This window comes from Taudactylus pleione, unplaced genomic scaffold (genome assembly GCF_031769625.1).
Source record: "Taudactylus pleione unplaced genomic scaffold, aTauple2 ptg000095l, whole genome shotgun sequence".
Classification (NCBI taxonomy): domain Eukaryota; kingdom Metazoa; phylum Chordata; class Amphibia; order Anura; family Myobatrachidae; genus Taudactylus; species Taudactylus pleione.
Window position 1 is genome coordinate 33625693 of NW_028284497.1, and position 21808 is coordinate 33647500.

A 21808-nucleotide genomic window follows, 5' to 3' on the forward strand; every position below is an offset into this window, starting at 1 on the left:
AGGGTTAGAGTGCAGGGAGTGGAGGGGTTAGGTTGAGGTACCCCTGGGGAGGTTAGGCACTAGGGGGGAGGGTAGATTCAGGCACCACTAAAGGAGGGTTAGGGGGGAGAGGGGAGGGTTAGGATACTTACTCTAGTCGGGATCTTCATCTGCCGGCCTACCGGTGTCGGGATTTCATCCGCCGGGCTTACATCCGGATGTTTTACATACCCATTCCATGCTAAGCCCTATCTTGAAGTTCCTAAAATGTTAGCAGCCAATGTAGATGAGACCGCAACGATATTCTATTAAATTCTTAATTTTGTATGTCGTTCCCTTCACTATACATTCCTTACATTTAGAATGTACATTTTCTATACTCCACATACGAAACACATTCCTCAAGTATGGAAACCTTGTCAACTCACTTGAAGGCACCATAAGATCATCTAATATGGCACTACAACGATCCTAGATTACCTCCAAGTTATTTGGCTCAATGTAAAAAAACACGAAAATATGACTGAAAGTGGGACTATTATTATGAAATCTAGGACCACCTGAGCAGAGGCACCTTGACTCAGCGGCTGGCTTATCATATATTTGCAAATATGTGACTGAGGGCCTGATTCAGAGCCGGACGCTCTGACCATCGCGACCATCGGGCTTGCGACGAGACCCTTGTGGTAGGGTCTCGTTGCCGCAAGCCCTAGAGTGCTTTCGGCTTTACCAGAGCCGAAAGCACTCCCACTGACATCACTTGTGATGTCAGTGGGGCCGGCCCCAGACAGTAGGCGTTCCCATGGGAACGCCTGTCTGGCCAGCCACGACCCCCGGCCCGCCCACCAAAGGGGGCGTGCTGTCACTCAACATCGACAGCACGCTCCCTTTGGTACGAGACCCGGAGCGACGGCTTGCCCATCGCTATCCGGGTCTCGTGTATGCGCACGATGGAGCTGGCTCCGTAGTACGCATGCGCACTGGGCCACCATCGACCCGCTTGCGAATGCTCAGCACTCGCTAGCGGGTCTGAATCAGGCCCTGAGTTCTCTGAATTTTATCATGTAGGACACATGTCTCTTTTGCTGGCCCATTGCAGAGTGCTGGAGGATTTTTTTTTTTTCTTGTCTAGATTAACCTCTCCTTTGCACACACCTGTGATGGGCCAATAAATTGATTATGATTATGAGCAACTACCATTTTGTGTATCAATATTTAACATTTTACATAATTGGTGGTTTTGATGGTACTATATGAATTTATTGGATAAATTTACATTAGCTCACTTTTAAGACTCCTGTGCGATAGTCCTACATATACCCTTCCCTTCTTAATGACCATAATATTCAAGAAGGACTATCATGGTCTAGAGTCGTGTCATCTTCCCCAGCAGCTTAATTCTGTGATACCCAGGGTAAGTATACAGATACAGTATAACTATCTTGAAATGGAACAAACCACTTTGCTGCCAGGAACACATTGCTGTTTAAATGAATCACACTCCAAACATTTGAGACATCTACGTGGCTCCTGGACTGTTGGAAGAGTGCATTAACCATTTAGCCCTTTCTGCTTAAAACACTACAGTGGTGAAACATAATGGGATGTAGCTCATATGCCAGCGGTCAAGATGACGGCGCTTAGAATGCCGGCACTGGAATCCCGACATCAGTCAGAACCTGGCGGCAGCACCCTGACCACCGGCATCCCGACGTTAAGTATTGGGGTTAGGGAGAGGGTTAGACACTAGTGGATGGTTAGCTTTAGGCTGTGGAGGGGAGAGGGTGAGGTTTAGGCTGCGGGGAGGGAGGGTTAGGGGTACGGTTAGGATACTTACCCGCAGGTGTCTGTACCTTATCCCAGTCTGGATGCCGGTGACGGGATCCTGAGTGCCAACATCCCGTGCCCAACCCAACATAACATATCTGTCAACTTGCTGATGAAGGAGAAATGCTTAAATTACTGAGGCCCAAACTACAAAAAAAAACAACACAAAACAAAAGGATTTTAATATATTTTATTAAAATAAACAGTGGTAAGCGTGTACTCCAAAATGTACTTTAATAAGTCAAACAGAAAAACAAAAGGAGTACAAAAATATGAATAAAAGAAACAAAAGCCTATTTATAGGAATCTGACCTATATTTATCGTGTGTACTTTACTTTAGTGTGCTGTGAATGTCACATATCCTGAGAAATAATTTATTCTAAGCAGCATACACAGATCCTGCAAGATTTTTCTATAGTGATCATCTGAAAGATCAGGTTTATTTTGTAACTTAAACAAATGAAAATAACTTTATATATAATATTCAAAAATTACATTGGTAATCTTTCATTAGTGCAACCATGAGTGTGTATAATGTGTCATAAAAAGATTTAAAAAAAACTGTGTATGAGAACCTTAAAGGCCTTTGCATTTTTATAAAGAGAATCAGTCAAATCAGGAGAGTGAACTATGCGGCTGCAGAAAGTTTTACGCTCTCTACTCAACACCACAGAAAAACTGCACCTTAGGTTAACTTTAGCCTATCCACACTCACAAGGCACTGTGTAAACAACTTCTCTAAAATATTACATGTGCTCCTTAAAACAGCTATTAACATTCGAATATAAAAAGTCACTATACACCTTGAAAGTACTTGGTATGTTTCACACTGCCAGTTACTTTTTCTGTACAAATGAGTAAATGTTCATCTGTACATAAAGTCTCTCTACCATTTACATTTGAGTCTTGCTGCAGTGTCATTCATTAGGGGTACAGACAGGAAGTCCCACCCAAGGCTCATTTAACTGAAAATCTCTTCAATGCTCATACGTATACATTTGTACAGGGATACATACAGCTTGTTGATGATCAAAATTTCAACAAGCAGTATAGGGACCCAGTAAGACAGGCACTGTAATGACAGCAAATGTACATAAAGCATTTTACGCACGCCAGTGGTACTATTGTAAACATTGTGGGAATTAATCATGTTTACATTTGCACTTGCAGCAGGAGTGAAATGCTGTAAGAAGCATTTTACACTTGCCGACATTGCGGCGCCTGCCTTCTGGGGTCCCCATAATTATTGTCAACATTTTGATTGTCGACAATCACACTACATCCTTTCTATGCATGTTACAAGTAGCTATTTTAAGAAAAAAAAATGGTAATAAAAAGTTAGGAAAAATGAGAAGTGACTTGCAACTAAAGATGACTTACATATTTAAGCGTCTGCTTAAACATAGCCTAGTTTCTTCACTAACATCTTGCAAAGCAAGTACACTTGCTTCAGACGTTTTAGGGTTGTATGAAATGTTCATTAATCCACAGAAGTCAGTAAGCTCCCTCTGACACTTTTGAAGGCCTGTCATAAGTTTATTCTGCTGGCTAGGATCCCTTTTAAGCCTTTTCATATCAGGTACTGAAAACCCTATAAGCCTTTCAAGAACATCATTGCTGAACTCCACATCTAGGTAACCTGTTCCATCAGATATTTTGGCTTTTATACACCAGATGCCGCTGCTACTGGTGAGATTTCCATTGAGAGTTACAATAAAGGATTTCAGCTTCACACATTTTACTCTGTCACTTTTGTTAGATAACACAGTTGACAAATAAGTGAAAGGAGGACTACTTAGGTCATCTGAGAAAATAATATCTTTTGAGGTCAAACTGGTAGAGAAAGTATGGGGAGTAATAGCTGTAGAAGCCAATATTCCTGTAGAGGAATTCTGATTTCTGTTTGTAATCTCAACTTGGTCCATTGACATTTCCTCTAATTCTCTCTGAATTTCTTCCTCCAAAAACAAGTCATCATCTAAATCATATACTTCCACCAAATCATCTCTCATATATACTTGAGCAGGTTCATTTGAAGTTGGAAATTGGTCCTGTCTACTCCTTGACACTTGGGCTTGAGGTTGGTCTAGATATGAAATACTTGAATAAGAACTTGAATTGTCACTTCTACTATAATACCCACTTTCAGGAACTGTGTCGTTGTTTACCGTCAACTCATCATTCTCATCAAGACTTGCTAACAGATCGTCATCTGATAATCCTAATGCTTGAACTATTGCATCCTGTGGCCTTCCGGTAACCTGATCTTGAACAGGTGCCCTCTGTGGCATAGAATTTTCTTCCATCCCAATGAGTCTTGAAAGAACTTTATCTTGTGCATACTCTTCTACAAGAGCTTCCACTTCACCTCCAAGAACTTTGACATTTTCAGGTTTGAGGAGGAGAACACCTAGACGACAAGATATAGTACCCTGTAGCAAGATTTTGGTCCCTGGTGAAAGGTCAGAATGAAGTACAGGTACAGATTGGTATTCCATTCCTTGTATAGTTTGAGTTCCGTCTGTTAACTGCAGCATGAGCATACGGGTTGGCTTTGATTCCCATGGCTGTTGCGATACTTGTGTTGTAGCAGTAACTTGGTCATTTCCGTTGCCTCTTCCTCTCAACCTTTGAAGCTGTGAGTATGCAGGTTGGCTAACGTCAACTAAAGAATCTATCTGTATAGCATAATAACCATTTAGCTCAAATTTCAAAGACTCTAAGACACCAGCTGGCAACACTGGATGTTCCAAGTCTCTTAAATCAGTAAGTAGCCATTGTTCAAAAACCTGTTTATTGATTACAGCCTGGGACAGAGAATTACCACAGTTCTCTTCTTGAATCCAGTTAATGCAAGCTTCTAACCACGGATCAGGAACTTTAACGTGCCATGTAGAGAACAACCATGTTTTCACTCTAACAGCATATGTATTCATTGTGGACAAAAACCTAACAAGCAGAAAAAATATTAAGTAAATTTCCCGTAAAAGACATACATTTCAAATGCATGGTAATTTTTGATGAAAAGCAGAATATTGGATTATGATCATAATACTTAAGGTAAACCAAGGGTTCCCAACCACAGTCCTCAAGGCACACTAACAGTCCAGGTTTTAAGGCTAGCCATAGTTGAGCACAGGTGACTTAATTAGTACCTTAGTTACATTGATTTAACCATCTGTGCTTAGTCATGGATATCACTAAAACCAGGACTGTTAGTGTGCCTTGAGGCTTGAGGTTGGGAATCACTGCGGTAAACTATCAAAACATACCCCATTTCAAACATTTACTAAGTAGCGGGGTTAGGGGGAGGGTTAGCTTTAGGAGTTAGGCACAGGCACTAGGGGGGGAGGTTAAGTTTAGTCACCGGGGGGAAGGGTTAGGATACCTACCGACCGGTATCCTAACCCTGTCGGGATGCTGGTGTCGGATTTTTGAGCGCCAGCATACCGTACCCAACTCCATTGAGGGGCTGATTAAGCCAGTACAGTGATCTGTCTACAAGAGTAATGGGTCATAATTAAAGCTGGTATCATTCCAGGTTTCATGGACAGTGACACCGACTTGACTCTATGGTGGGACCCCTATGTAAAACTCATCGGGCCTGTTGACGCGTATTCAATAACACCAGATAACAATATAACCCCATCATGATCTTTAATAAATGCCACTGGAATAACTTTTCTCAGCTATCTCACCTACACAGTTCATATCAGTCTGACAAGCCTACCTTAATCATACTCTAATGCCACACAAAACTAAGCAAGTGAATCCTGGAAAGCCTATGCATACCCTGCGTATTTATGTAAATTGCAAGTTGCAATTATCTAAATATGTTTTTTCGTGAAATTGAATAACTATCTGGCTAAATTGTTCATCTTGTACCTATGTAATTATTTATGTACAGCACTAAAGGACCAAATATACAAATAATAATAATATGAGATATGATAAGAACTTACCTTTGTTATCTCTATTTCTACGAAGTCCATAGGGTTCCACAGGATGCCTTGGGGTATAGGTGATTACGTCAGGCATCGGGCATCATAGAGATAAGTTTTCAGCCTCCCAGGATGCACTAGGGTCCCCCTCCTATACCCCGCCCCCGAGCCAAGGCATCTCAGTTACGTACCAAGCCATAGGCCGGAGGAGAAGGAAGAGAGAGAAAAAAGATCTGGACACACACAAGAACCACATTCTCACCAGAGGGAGACGGAAAAAACGGTGACCAGAGTAAAGCCCATCTGCAGCACAGGTGCGACAGGGCAGGAGTCCTGTGGAACCCTATGGACTTCCTAGAAATAGAGATAACAAAGGTAAGTTCTTACCATATCTCCTATTTTCTACATCAGGGTCCATAGGGTATCCACAGGATACCTTGGGGATGTCCCAAAGCAGTATCCTTTAAGGGTGGGGACGGTCCTGTGCTGAAAGGAGAATCCGCCGCCCGAAGGAAGCATCCTGAGAGGCAAAGGTGTCAAACGCGTAATACCTCACAAAGGTGTGGACCGAGGACCATGTGGCAGCCTTGCAGATCTGGACTGCAGAGGCACCACGTCGAGCAGCCCACGAAGGACCCACAGACCTAGTGGAATGAGCCCTCACAGAGGAAGGAACCGGAAGGCCTTCATGAAGATGAGCTTCTGAAATGGCCATACGAATCCAGCCTGCCAAAGTCTGCTTTGAAGCAGGCCAACCCTTTTTACGGAAGCAATAGAGGACAAACAAGGCGTCCGACTTCCTAAACGAAGAAATGCTGTCAACATAAATCCTTAAGGCCCGCACAACATCCAAAGTGGCCTCACCCACTGAAAGATCAGGTGAGTTAAAAGCCGGCACAACGATTTCCTCGTTGATGTGAAAACTAGAAACAACTTTAGGAAGGAAACCAGGACGAGTGCGCAGCACCGCCCTGTTCCTATGAAAAATCAGAAAAGGGGGTCTACAGGAGAGAGCCCATCAGTCAGAAACACGTCTGGCTGAAGCAATGGCCAGAAGGAAAATAGTTTTAGCTGTCAGCCATTTGAGGTCCACTGAGCCCAGTGGTTCAAACGGCGGTCCCTGGAGAGCCCTCAGGACCACAGCTAAATCCCAAGGCGCCACCGGTGGAATAAAAGGTGGCTGAATTCGGAGAACACCTTGCATAAAAGTGCGTACATCAGGGATTGCAGCAATCCTACGTTGGAACCAGACGGACAGGGCAGACATCTGCACCTTCAGAGACGCAAGGCGAAGCCCATGGTCCAGTCCCGCCTGTAGGAAAGCTAATACTCTAGACAGACGGAACTCCCGAGGAGCATAACCTCTCGGCCGACACCACTGGAAGAACGTATGCCACACATGATGGTATATCCTTGCAGAGGATGGTTTCCGAGCCCTTAGCATTGTTTGCACTACAGAGCTGGAAAACCCCCTGGACCTTAACATGGCCATCTCAACAGCCACGCTGTCAAAGACAGCAGAGTCAGGTCCGGGTGAAGACAAGGACCCTGTGACAGGAGGTAATGGCAACCGCAGAAGAATGTCCACGGACAGTCCCTGGAGGTCTGAGAACCAGTGCCTCCAGGGCCACGCGGGAGCTATCAACAGGAGCATCCCTCCTTCCTGTTTGAATTTCCGGATAACCCGTGAAAGAAGGGAAAACGGAGGAAACAGATAAGCAAACCGGAGCGTCCACCGGACAGACAGAGCATCCACCAGAGACGCCTTTTCGTCTCTTGTGCGAGACTCGAACACTGGCAACTTGTTGTTGTGCCGTGACGCCATGAGGTCGATCTCTGGAAGACCCCACCTGTCCACCAGAAGTTGAAAGACGTCCTGGTGCAGAGACCATTCCCCCGGATGAACGTCCTGGCGACTGAGAAAGTCCGCCTCCCAGTTTAGGACTCCCGGGATGAAGACTGCTGATATGGCCGGGAGATTGCGCTCCGCCCAAACCAGGATTCGGGAAACCTCTACGAGAGCCGCCCGACTTCGGGTTCCTCCTTGCAGATTTATGTAGGCCACGGTGGTAGCGTTGTCCAACTGGACCTGCACTGGGTGACCTTGGAGAACCCGATGTGCCTGCTGGAGAGCATTGAATACCGCGCGGAGCTCCAAGATGTTTATTGGAAGCTCTGTTTCCGCCCGAGTCCACCTGCCCTGGAACAAGTGTGGACCCGTGACTGCTCCCCAGCCTCGCAGACTGGCGTCCGTTGTCAACAGGACCCAATTCGCCACCCAGAACGGACGACCCCTGTTGAGATGGGTCGTCTGCAACCACCAGACTAGGGACAGGCGAACCTCCGGAGTGAGCACCATCGTCTGGGATTTTAGACTCTGAGGCAGTCCATTCCATTTGGACAGGATCAATTGCTGCAGAGGTCTGGAGTGAAACTGGGCATATTCCACCATGTCGAATACCGACACCATGGAGCCCAGTAACCTCATCGCCGAGTGCAGAGACGCACGGCGATTCTGCAGACAACTGCGCACCCTCAACTGCAAGGCAGAGATCTTTTCCCCCGTCACAAAGATCCTTTGCTGTCCGGAGTCCAATAAGGCTCCGAGGTGCAGAATCCTCTGAGACGGGATCAGGGTGGACTTCTGCCAGTTTATCAACTAGCCGTGCCATTGCAGTACCGCAATGGTCAGGTCCAAGTGGCGTAGAAGGAGCTCTGGAGATCCTGCCACCAACAGAAGGTCGTCCAAGTACGGTAACATGCGGACTCCCTGCAGCCGCAGGGAAGCCACCATGACCGCCATCACCTTGGTGAATATACGTGGTGCTGTCGCCAGCCCAAAAGGTAACGCCCGGAACTGAAAGTGGTCGTTGAGGTTTGCAAACCTGAGGAACTGTTGATGGAGTAAAAGAATAGGGACATGAAGGTAAGCGTCCTGTATGTCCAACGACACCATGTAATCCCCAGGTTCCAGCGCTAGAATGATGGACCGTAGGGTCTTCATCCGAAGCCTCGGCACCCGCAAAGACTTGTTGAGTGCTTTGAGGTTGAGGATCGGACGATACGACCCATTGGGTTTCTGCACCAAAAACAGATTGGAATAGAAACCCTGGCCCCTCTGGGAGAATGGAACAGGCACTATAACTCCAGCCTGGAGCATAGTGTGTAAAACCTTCCGCAGTTCCACGGCTTTGTTCCGGTCTGATGGAAGATCCGTGGTGAGAATCGAGACGGGGGCCTGTGCCGAAAGGAGAGGGCGTACCCGTGAGAAACCACCTCGAGAACCCAAGTGTCTGTCGTGGTAACCGACCAACATTGGACGAACTGCAGCAGGCGGCCTCCCACTTTGGGATCCCCCAAAGGGAGGCCCGGACCGTCAGGCCGCAGGCTTGTCATCGGGCTTAGGGGCCGGACGTCTGGTACTCCAGGCCTGTTTCTGGGGCTTGGACGATTTTTTGGGGCCAGCCTGTCTGGGAAAAGACTGCGTCTTAGGCCTACCCTGGGCCCTGTAAGGCCGACGTACCTGAACCGGAAGGAACCGCAGCAGACGAAAGACATGCCGATTTGGCTGCCGCCAGCGTGGCTACGATTTTGTCCAGATCCGGACCAAAGAGGACTTCTCCATTGAAAGGCAAAGCTTCCAAACCCTTCTTGGAATCAGCGTCCGCCTTCCAAGATCGCAACCATAAGGTGCGACGAGCAGCGACAGCCGTCGAAGAAATCTGAGACGCCAGGGTACTGATATCCAAGGCCGCCTCATTGATATAAGTGGCCGAGTCCCGGAGATTGCCTATCAACTCGGTCTGTTCAGCCGAACAGTCGGAATCGAAAGACACCACCAAATTATCAGCCCAGCGCTCCATAGCTCTGGTTACCCAACAAATGGCCATAGCCAGCCTAGCTGCCCCCCCCCCCCCCGCAAGGGAATAAACAGACTTTAGGCAAATCTCTACCTTACGGTCCGTAGCATCCTTCAAGGAAGACATGGAGGGCATGGGCAATGTGGCACTGCGGACTAGGCGTGTCACATGGGAATCCACCTGTGGAGGGGATTCCCACTTAGAAAAATAATTATCCGCAAACGGATAAGCCACCGCCAAGCGCCTCTGAGGCTGATACAGTCTGCCCGGATGTTTCCACGCCTCCTCTAAATGGTCCACTAACTGACCCGAAAGAGGAAACACTGTGGCGTCACCCTTAATATCCTTAAAAAAGGCATATTTAGATTTTGACACCGGAGGATTTTCATCCTCAATCACTAAAGCTGTGTGGACTGCCCGAATAAGTCCAGGAATATAAACCTTGGACCTAGCGTCCGACTCTTTAGTACGGAGAGGTTCCTGGTCCGAAAGATCCAGAATCTCTCCATCATCAGACGTCACGTCGTCATCCTCATAAGGAGCGGACAGAGACGCCACCGACCACTTATGCGGCCTCAACACAGACTCCCCTTGTAACATGTCCGACAAGTGCTGTACAGAACTTGTCAGAGAATTAACCCACGCAGGCTCCTGAGAGACTTGGGGAGGGGAAATAGGGAGACTGTGTGGTACCATCAAATGTCTCGGGAAACCCTGCATGGGTGACGACAACACCGACTGCTGGGACAAACCCATCTGTGAGAACGCAGGCTGCGAAGCTAACTGGCCCACGAGGGTTGTAAGCGCTTTGGCGAAACAAGCTCAGGGCAGCTCCTGTACCGGGGCCGTGACAGTAATTGGGCGCGCCAATAAATAACACTGCCGACATAGCCCCTCCGCGCTACCTTCCCCCTCCACTATAGGTACCAAAAGCTGGAGAGGAAAGTTACTCTCAGACATGATGGTAAGTATGTGACCCCTCTCACTGATACTCGTAGTATAGTGTGAGACCACCCTGCAATCACTGCACCGCAAGGGCTTTAGCAGAAAAAGATCAGGGACAGTGAAAAGGCTGACAGTAGAAAATGAAAGTACAGGCAGCAGCGCTAGCAGAAGTCACATACAATGCAAAGAAAATCAATTCCTGCACTAACAGCGCTGATAATCAACTACGCAGACACAGAGCTTGGTAGGACACAGCGTTGCATACACAGACCTGAACCAAAGGGACGAGAGGTATGCCGGGGGACCCAGACCGCGATGCCACCGCTTCCAAGCTTCCAGCAGCGGCCACCATGCGCTTGTAAAGATGGCCACCGAGGAGCATAGAGGAGGCCGGCCTGGGGGAGGAGCGCTGCCACAGGGCCAGTCAGCACAGTGCAGAGAGGGCTGTGTGCAGCAGGGGAGGCGCCGGCTGTGCTACAGGGAAGGCGCGCTCCCCTGGCATGCAATTAACCCCTGGGACGCCGCAGCGCTACCGCTCAGCCACGGTCCCAGGGGGGTAGTGGAAGCGCAGGTTAGGTACCTGGCTCCACGCTGCAGCCAGTCCCCAGGGAGCCCCCTGCCTGGGGACTCTGGACCATGTTTCAGCATGGTCCCACTGCGGGACCCCGCTGCTTACCTGCTGCCCCCTTGGATCCGGCCATGGTCCCAAATATCTGGGGTCACCGCTAGCTGTGACCCCAGATGCTTACCAGCATCCCTGGATCGGTACCGCCGTTCTGGTACCGGTGGGTGTGTAGGGAAGACAGCATGGACGTCAGCACTGACTGTCCATGCTGTACTTCCAGATGTGCAGCCACAGCTGCATTGAAGAAACTTCAGGGGCTATTCTTAGCCCACTCTAACAGGTGCATCCGGCTCCGGCCGGGCACCAAACGAAACTGTGATGACTTGGCTCGGGGGCGGGGTATAGGAGGGGGACCCTAGTGCATCCTGGGAGGCTGAAAACTTAACTGTATGGTGCCCGATGCCTGACGTCATCACCTATACCCCAAGGTATCCTGTGGATACCCTATGGACCCTGATGTAGAAAATAATAATCTACTCTTTACACTTCCATAACAGAAACCTGCAACTACCCTTAATTCCCCAACATAAAAGATAGCATTTACAATGCTGAAATTCCCATAGGCCCCTGATATCAAATATTCACCTTGGTGATGAAACATAAATCAGGGGTAATTTCACAATCACATGACCTGTAACCCTCCAGGATATGGATGTATTTCTGCATAAATCAACAGTATCTAAAAATCCACAGTTCCAGGCCTTCCAGAATAGGAATATTAAAGAAAAAAAAGGTCCAGTCAGTCTATATGTCTAGTCCACTCCATTCCCCAACAATGACACTAACAACACATAAGACCATAACATTCTCTCCACAATTATGCCATCCCTTTCCCCTTCAGCAGCAAAATGTAGATTGAGCGAGATATATATATATATATATATATATATATATATATATACACACATACACACATAGTGCATCTGGAAAGTATTCACTACGCTTCTTTTTCCACATTTTGTTATGTTACAGCCTTATTCCAAAATGGAATAAATTAATTTTTGCCCTCAAAATTCTACACATAATATCCCATAATGACAATGTGTAAAAAGTTTTTTTGCATTTTATGCAAATTTAATCAAAAATAAATAAATAAGAAATTACATGTACATAACTATTCACAACCTTTGCTCAATACTTTGTTGATGCACCTTTGGCATCAATTACAGCCTCAAGTATTTTTGTATATGATGCCAAAAGCTCAGCACCTCTCAAGATCCATCAGGTTGGATGGGAAATGTCAGTGTACATCCATTTTCAGATCTCTCCAGAGATGTTCAATCGGATTCGAGTCTGGGCTCTGGCTGGGCCACTCAAGGACATTCACACAGTTGTCCTGAAGCCACTCCTTTGATATCTTAGCTGTGTGCTTAGGGTCGTTGTCCTGCTGAAGGATGAACAGTCACCCCAGTCTGAGGTCAAGAGCGCTCTGGAGCAGGTTTTCATCCAGGATGTCTCTGTACATTGCTGCATTCATCTTTCCCTCTATCCTGACTAGTCTCTCAGTTCCTCGTGCTGAAAAACATCCCCACAGCATGATGCTGCCACCACCATGCTTCACTGTAGGGATGGTATTGGCCTGGTGATAAGCGGTGCCTGGTTTCCTCCAAACATAATGCCTGGCATTAGTCTGAGAGTCCTTCAGGTGCATTTTGGCAAACTCCAGGGGGGCTGCCATGTGCTTTTTACTTAAGAGTGGCTTCCAACTGGCCACTCTACCATACAGGCCTAATTGGTGGATTGCTGCAGAGATGGTTGTCCTTCTGGAAGGTTCTCATCTCTCCAAAGGGGAATGCTGTAGCTCTGACAGTGACTATCAGGTTCTTGGTAACCTCCCTGACTAGGGCCCTTCTACCCCGATCGCTCAGTTTAGACAGCCAGCCAATGCTAGGAAGAGTCCTGGTGGTTCCAAACTTCTTCCATTTATGGATAATGGAGGCCACGGTGCTCATTGGGACCTTCAAAGCACCAGATATTTTTCTGTACCCTTCCCCAGATTTGTGCCTCGAGACAATCCTGTTTCAGAGGTCTACAGACAATTCCCTGGACTTCATGCTTGGTTTGTGCTCAGACATGCACTGTCAAGTGTGAGACCTTATATAGACAGGTGTATTCCTTTAAAAATCATTTCCAAACAACTGAATTTACCACAGGTGGACTCCAATTAAGCTGTAGGAACATCTCAAGGATGATCAGTGGAAACAGGATGTACCTAAGATCAATTTTGAGCTTCATGGCAAAGGCTGTGAATACTTATGTACATGTGATCTCTTAGTGTTTCTTTTTTTATTAAATTTGCAAAAATCTCAAAAAAAATGTTTTACATGTTGTCATTATGGGATATAGGACCTCATTCAGAGTCGGTCGAAGCGGCCGCACGGAAAAAGGGGCCGGATATTCAAATGATTCCCTCGCAAGTTGCGTCCCTAAGTTCGGATCGGTAGTTGGCCAACCAAGGGGAGGAAGCGGTCGGAAGACAAAAAAATATGCCCCCTTCTCGTACGCTTTGCACGTCATCTCCAGGCATATAAGGATTAAACGAGACCATCGGGAACCATCGGCACTGGTCGTAGAGCTTAAGGTTGACCATACCCTCTCTTAAGCTCTACGATCATATCAGTGTAAAAACCTCCCATGTCACATGTGCCATGACGCTACTTTGTTAATTATGCACTCCCATAAAACGCCGTTCGCATAATGAGGCACGCCTGCGTTCGGATCTCCACTCCCCCGTTTTCAAGCACCTTCCCCTGTTACCACCCACAAACGCCTCCATCTGTCACTCAAACTACCGACCTGGCTGTGTTCAAGGAGAGAGAAATTTCTGAACGTATCGGCTAGTTTGCGCACGCGCATTGCGAACTTTACGCATGCGCAGTATAGCGAACATCGGTGGCGTACGACCGTGTGGCTGCTTCGACCGACTCTGAATGAGGTCCATTGTGTGTAGAAATTTGAGGACAAAAATTTATTTATTCCATTTTGGAATAAAGCTGTAACATAACAAAATATGGAAAAAGTGAAGCATAGTGAATACTTTCCGGAGGCACTATATGTGTGTATATATATATATATATTTAATATGAAGTTTGTTTGTTGGTTGGTAAATATCTTCCTCAGCTCTCAAGGTAAAGCTGCCAAATCTTAGTTATTTAGTATCAAAAAAGTAAGCTATTAGACCACATAGCGACGAGACGAAGCGACAAATCTTATATATAAAATTCATTGGTCTGTTAGTTTGTCTGTAGGTTATGCATTCGGACACTCTTGCACCGATTGGGATGAAACCAACGAGAGGCGGTCCAGTTGAATCCTGGCCAGGTTTTAGTAGGGTTAGGGTCCCGGTCAGACCTCATGGTGGAGTGTGCCGGGCACAATTTTGACCCAGGGAGCCTGTGCTGGGCCATCCACTGTACTTACCCCCTCTGTCCATCTGTGAAGAGAAAGCACAGACCAGTGCTCATATTTAGGGGTAGATACTATACATATCCTGCGTAGCTGCAAGTTTTCCTTGTAGCGCAAGTAAGTGCAGCTGCATGCCATACATGCGGTGCCTACGGACTCACTGATTTTTGGATTGACCCCTTAGCTTGATGATATGCTTATTGAAGAACGAACATGGAACAGGGCAATAGCCAGTGCCTGAGAGCCATTTGAACCATCCTCTAGTGGTTTTCTACAGACCTTTTGATGCAGACTTAGCCAAAGTTGATTTCATTAACTAATTAACTCCAGAATCATAACAGAACAAAGGACCATAGTGTTCTCCCCAGGCTGTTTTTGACGGGTGCACCACCCGGCAAGAAACCGCCTACCATCCGGCACTTTGGGAGCCTGCAAGTGGGGACAGTTATCTGGGAGCTGTATAAAAAGGACCAGATCCTACAGACTATGCAGTTTTTTCATAATCAGACGACTGGGCCTCTAATAAGAAGAGGAGAATATATAAAATGTTATTTCAAATCATTATAAGGTCACGGTTTAAAACATTTAATTATTGTGAAGGCCCCCACCTGGCTACTACTTGATGCCACCCGGCTGGAAAAAATTTCTGGGGATAACACTGGACCAGTGACATAGAACATCTGTTCATTCATTACAGGTTGAGTCTCCCATATACAAAATGCTTGGGACCAGGGGTATTTTGGATAACGGAATATTCCGTATTTTTGAATATTTGCATATCATAATGAAATATCTTGGGAATGGGAACCCAATATACACACACAGTGCATTTATGTGTTATATACCTTATACACACAGCCTACAGGTAATTTTATACAATATTTTCAATAATTTTGTGGCTCAAGCAACGTTTGTGTTCAGAAATGAAATTCATTTATGTGTCATATACACCTTATACACATAGCCTGAAGGTAATTTTATACAATATTTTTAATAATTTGTGCCTTAAACAAAGTTTGTGTGCATTGAACCATCAAAAATCAAAGGTTTTATTATCTCAGTCATGCCAAAATTATTCCGTATTTCGGAATATTTGGATATGGGAGACTCAACCTGTACTATATTTCTGGATTACAGAGGCAAAAATGTGGGCTGTATTCTACATATTAATAAAGTAGTGGTAATGTGGGAAAGTTTTACTCAGAACGAGAAAAAAGTCAGATTCATAAATATATTCAACATACTACATTGTACAACTATGCAGCTGTCTGTAATCATAATTAGTAGAACTAGCTTGAAATATACAGTATATGAAGGTATATGCGGGCAGCCAAAGTCCATCTCCATTGGGAATGAAAGACAGTAATGGATATTGCTCTAGTCAGTCATATTTCAATACTGTCTATTCATTCTCAGTGAAGGAGGATTTTAACTGTCTGCATTATGTATTCATATATTTCATGATAGTTCTGCTATTTATGATTATTATACAAACATCAGGATCATTATGATAAAATTGTCAAATAGAGTATCTTCATTTCTTTCAGACAAGGAAGTTATATATTAGCGTATAATAATTGTTTTTACCTGCATATTTTTGTTTATGATATTTACAGATTTTAGTAAATAATGACAAACTTTACATGTGTATTTGGAATTATTTGTGAGATCACTGCTTATCCATCAGGATTTTTAGCACATCACATATCTTATCCTGTGCTTACATATTGATTTTCAGTACCAGAACACAATACACAAATTAACTCTTGTAAATAGTACTACAGATGTGTCCTCATACATCTAGCCTTCATACGCCACACAGCATGACTTGACTGGGGTGAGTGAGCTGCAAGGTCCCGTGCTACTCTGCTAGCATCAGGTGTCTTTTTTTTATACCAAAAACATTTTTAAGTCGCAATGCGATGCAACTATGACTCACCAGAAGACTGTACTGATTCAATTGATATGTGACACTTGTATATCTGTGTGCACCTGAGTCTGTATAACAAGCACAACGGAACTTGGAATGAAAAAAACTGCGGCTGTTACATTGTAGCACTTCGTATACAGATATATAAGTGTCACATATTAATCAACACAGTCTGGTGGTGAGTCCTAGTCGCATTATGACTTATGCTGGTTTCACACTTAACGATGTTTACCCAACTGATGTGTCGTGCGGCGGGACCCAGCATCAGCAAGTGCTGACAGCATTCGGCAGCATGTCCCCCGCTGACGATATAGCCCGTCGGACCTACATGCGGTAGCGTGCATTGTTTGAGACATAGCGGGTACACACTGCCCGATGTGAACGATATTGTCTAGTGTGTACCCGGCTTTAGACTAATTTCCGGCAAAAAAAGGATGCAGAAAAGACAACTGGCGCTAGCAGTCTCTCACGGGACCTGGCATGCCGAGAGGGGCTTTTTAGCGGAACTGCAGCAAAGATGGACACATCTGTATATCCTATTAGAAGCCTATTTATTATAAGGGAATTACATGTAAAAACAAGTAGCGCTATTGTTTCATCTAATTTTCAGGTGCCCCACTGTGATAATTTATGCTTTGGCAGACATATCACATTCTTATAAATAGGTGCTGTTTACAGACTTGTATCTGATGCGGCTTAGCAGACACATTGTTTATGTGTATGCTTAAATGAGTATATTTTATAGACCTTGGAAGTCTGTATTATGTACTGTACTTAAAATAATTTTATTGCTGTTAAAAAACAGTTAAGACATTTTGCTTATATTGGTTCATTCACAGAACCCAGTAAGAAGCACTAGTGTTCCTTGCCTTTTGATTGTTTATACTAGAGGGAATACAAACCATTTCCCATAGGAATAGCTGTGAAATAGGCCCATAGTGTGTTTGCGTCCATTTAGTTTTATTGGCAATAATTCAAATATTTACCCATGTTTGGTCATCTTAAAAGGTCTTACATAACACCTCACTTGCACCAAATACATGTGCAGTGTGGAGAGTGTTGAGCAGTTCTCATTTGTACAAATATGAAATTAGAAACGTGATACAACTATAGAAGCACAAAGAGGAGACACATCTGCGGAAAATAATTATAGGTGGCTTTTGTTTGAACAAATCCACAGCCATCCATATTCATGCTTAATCGTTTGAACGGGCGATATATCTATAGTGCATCGCCGGGTGTGTACAGGGAATCGGTATGATTTACTGCCGGACCCATGCCCGGCGGTTGGAATCCTAACAGCGGCATCCCGGCAGAGGAGGAAATCCCGATCCTCCAAGGTAAGTATTGTCTAACCTAATTCTACCCCCTAACCCTAATCCTCCCTTAGGGGTACCTAACCCTAATCCCCCCTCTAAGTATCTAAACCCAACACCCCTTCCCCACCGCCTAACCTCCCCCCGGGGGTGCTTAACCCTAACCCTCCCTCCCTCTAGCCTAACCCTAACCTCCCGGGGGGTGCCTATCCCTAAGTCCCCCCCGGGAGCCCCTAACCTAACCCTACCCCCACCTTCCCCCCCGGGGCTCTCCGCGCTTGGTGCCCGACATCACTTCGATCGGAATGCCGGGTGCCGGTCTCCCGGCGTCGGTAAAATGACAGGCATCTAGATTTAGACGCCTTTCATTTAACCCTCGCCGGGATTAAGCAGTCGGGAAGCCGGCTGTCGGGATTAGGTCCGCCGGCTTCCGATTGCATAACGTGTACAGAGATAGGTCTGTGAAAGACATTGTTCACAGACATATCCGATCTGTTGTGCAGCACAGCAGATGGCCGACATATCAGATATATCGGTCATCTGCTGGTTTGTACGGGCGACCCGCCGATCACCCGTACACATGTTGCGGGACCTGGCGGTGAATGACAGCTCAACTGGGCGGGCAATTTAAATGCCCACCCATATGTGCTGTCATGCCCGGCACATTACCAATTGTCAGATAGGTCGGCCCTGTCGACCTAGTGTGTACCCATCTTTAGACTTACACAGTTTAAGTGCTGTTTGCCCTTTTGACCTCAAGCACATACATTGTACCAATTAATGAAAAACAAAAAGTTAAACTTTTGCATAAATTTAAAAAAATAGTTGTACAAAATGCCATCGGAATTTAAAAATTAAAAAGCTTACAAAGTTTATATGATACAAAGCAAATGTTTACACTTTGGAAAGGTATTGTGTGCAGCTGACTTGTAATATGAATGGCAGCCTGTGTATACGGTCTGCAACCAACCTGGATTCTAAAACCAAACTAAACAAGATACAACTAAAATACTGAACAATTTTCTTTGAAAAAACTAGTTAAATGCCTAATCTTAACAAATTATGCTGCACAAAGGTAAAAATCAAGTGACAAAACCATGGAAAGATGCATAACAGTGTATTATATTTAATAAACAATATTATATAACCAATCTAATTTTCTGCAATATTAATGCAAATATCTGCAACTATAGAAATGTGTAAAATACCTTTGTTACAAGCAGGTGGTTTAAACCCAGCAGTTTAATATACAAGATTGTAACAAAATGACATACAAAGAGACACAAACTAGACTATTTTCATTAAATAAATGTTGCCGTACTGACATTTTTTTTTGTTTTGTCTTTCCCCATTCAATATTTGTATTACTTATTTATTTCAATTTCTTCTTTTGGCTTTCTATAACCTAAAATTAAAATTGAATTCCAGAATTCTTTCCATAACTCAAGTCTCCAAATGCTCTTATTTATATTGATGCAGATATCAGAAAATTTATGCACTATTTTGCAAAAGTAAATTTTCAATGTAGAACAGTTTCTTGAAAATCTGTTTACAGGGCTTTCCATGGATTTAAAATAATGAAAGAGAACCATCATGCTTTTTGTGTATATGCAAATAAGTAAATTGTGCTTTATATGCGTCGACTACATCTGTGAAACAGTGATTATAAAACACATTTGTATGGGAGGCATAATAAAACCTGAATGATTAAGGCAGGGGTGGGGAACCTTTTTTCTGCCGAAGATCATTTTAATATATATAACATTATTCGCGGACCCGGTGCAGATCACGCCCCCTCCGTGTGATGTCACACGAGGGCGGGGCCACAATTTCAGGTGATTACAGCAATGACTGGAGCATCCTGAGGATGCTCCTGGTAGCTGTAAAGGCAGTGATGTGACAGTCTGAAACGTCCTAAGGACGCTCTAGGCGGCACTGCTGCATAGATTCTGGCTGCAGGGTATCATTCTAGGCTACCTACTAACGAGAAGAGGCTAGCAGAAAAAAGCTCAGAGGGCCAGACCTAATGATTCCGGGGGCCATATACGGCCCCTGGGCCTAAGGTTCCGCATCCCTGGTTTAAGGCAACAAGTTCTCCTAGATTACTAAATGGTTGAATATCAGACAAGCCAACAATGCTAGTTTCCATCTAAGGGCAATAAAGTTTCACCTGCATGACTTTTCGCCTACATCGCGTGTTTTGGACGCAAAAACTTATTGTGCGCACCCCCGCTATTCAATTCCAAACCACGCGAAAACGGCAAGCCGCGAAGTCGGAACAAGCGGAAAGTGCTGTCAGAAATGGGGAAATCAGTCTGAACCCCCCAAAAAGATGCACTAACATTGGAGATCAATGTAGACGTGTCCGAAGAGCCCTAATGAAGCTATGTGGGGTACTTAAGTTGTTTTAATAGCTTCTTATTAGCGTCTTTGCACAAGTGGTGAAGAATGAAAATAAGTAGGGGTACTTGAAAATAGGTGCTAGCATATTTTAATGTCTCTAAAGTGAAGTTTTTATAAAAGTGAAATTCCACCGTCATACAAGCACCTGCAATCCCAAAAACACTTGGCCCCTTCTTAGAGCACCCTCAGAACCTTATTTCGCTAGTTTTTTAAGTTGTCCCCCCACTTTGTGCTTTTACGCCCCCAAAATGAAAGTACTTTTTTGGGGTGTTAACTTTTTTTTTCAGAATTTTTTTACACAGTTGTCCTTTGGGGGGGCTGTCTCAAGGGGTCTGAGTGGTTTCCCCACCTTTGCACCCCAAAATAAATATTGCACTTCTTTTCTCCTGCTATTCACAGGCGAATCTTTTTCTCCTATAACATTGCATTGACTTTGCGCGTACGCGAAACCCACCTGGAAATGAATGTGGAGATAAGTTTCCTCCACGCGTAAAGCCGAGATCGGTGATACTTTTCCGCGGATCTCGGCTTTTCGCTTCTAATTGAATACAGCCCTTAATTAGTTGTTGGCGGCAATTTCAATGCTTCACGATCAACCAAGCTGTGAGTCATGCCCAGTTGAAAATGTAGGTTTCTTCACTATTTAAATGTACAATTGTCCTGGCTAGTGCTACAGTATTCCTCTCAGCCAATCACTGTTCAGCATCCCAGTTGCGATAGCAACCAGAACAGACAGCATGTCGGTGGGAGGAGGACAGAGCTCTGATTCTTGCAGCTACCAGATGTCTTGCACATCAAAGCTAGAGCATTATAGGAGTTTCAAATACCGCTATACCTTCTATAAAGAAAAAGGGGTCAATTCACTAAAGCCAGGTACACACTACTAGATGATGTGCCATTGCATCTGCCGTTGCTGGGTACACACGATATATCTGGTAGACCAAACACACTGCATGATCTGGTGTACGACCACCCAATATATCGTTCCCCTGCTGCATCTAAAAGCATGGTGCCGGCCACCGAATCTTGAGATATGCCTGCACTGCAGGCAGATGTGAAGATGCAGTGAACGACGCACGGGAATGCACAACAGTGCGTACTCACTGGACGATGTGTCAATCCGATTCGCCTCAAAATTACAAATTGTCCAATACATTGTCAGTGCATACCCAGCTTTAGGAGCGAGTTGGGTCCTGCGAGCTCGCACAGCAAATTCCACTTGCAATTCAATTACAAACTTGCATTTATTGTTTAGAGGAAATTCACGTGTTTTTTTGCACGCCCCCCTGAGCAGGTGAAAAGGTAGGAAAAAATCTTTATTTTAAGATAAAAATGTCAGGACACAGTGCAAATCCTTTAGTACACCCCATCCCAATGAATAATAATGCACATTGATGGGTTTAAATAGCATAAGTTGGCCAATAAATACATACTAGTTGTCAGATGGAAAGACTTTAATATGCTGAAAAACACTTGCTTGCTATCATTTTCCACGATTAATAAAAAGTGCAAAAGTCAGCCATTTGGCACCCTAAAAACCTCCAGTACTTTCCTTATGGCCACTAAAACCTTTCTA

General features: G+C 44.9%; 1 protein-coding gene across 3 annotated transcripts in view; it reads right to left on the minus strand.

Annotated features, from left to right (window-relative positions):
* Positions 1-2015: 2015 nt before the first annotated feature.
* RMI1 (RecQ mediated genome instability 1) overlaps positions 2016-21808 on the minus strand; it is a 25838-nt gene continuing 6045 nt past the window's right edge. For all 3 annotated transcript variants that reach the window (XM_088470102.1, XM_088470101.1, XM_088470103.1), the window contains exon 2: positions 2016-4756. In XM_088470102.1, the coding sequence (XP_088326228.1) occupies positions 3184-4743 (1560 nt within the window). In that variant the 5' untranslated portion in view covers positions 4744-4756 and the 3' untranslated portion in view covers positions 2016-3183. The remainder of the gene's footprint in view (positions 4757-21808) is intronic.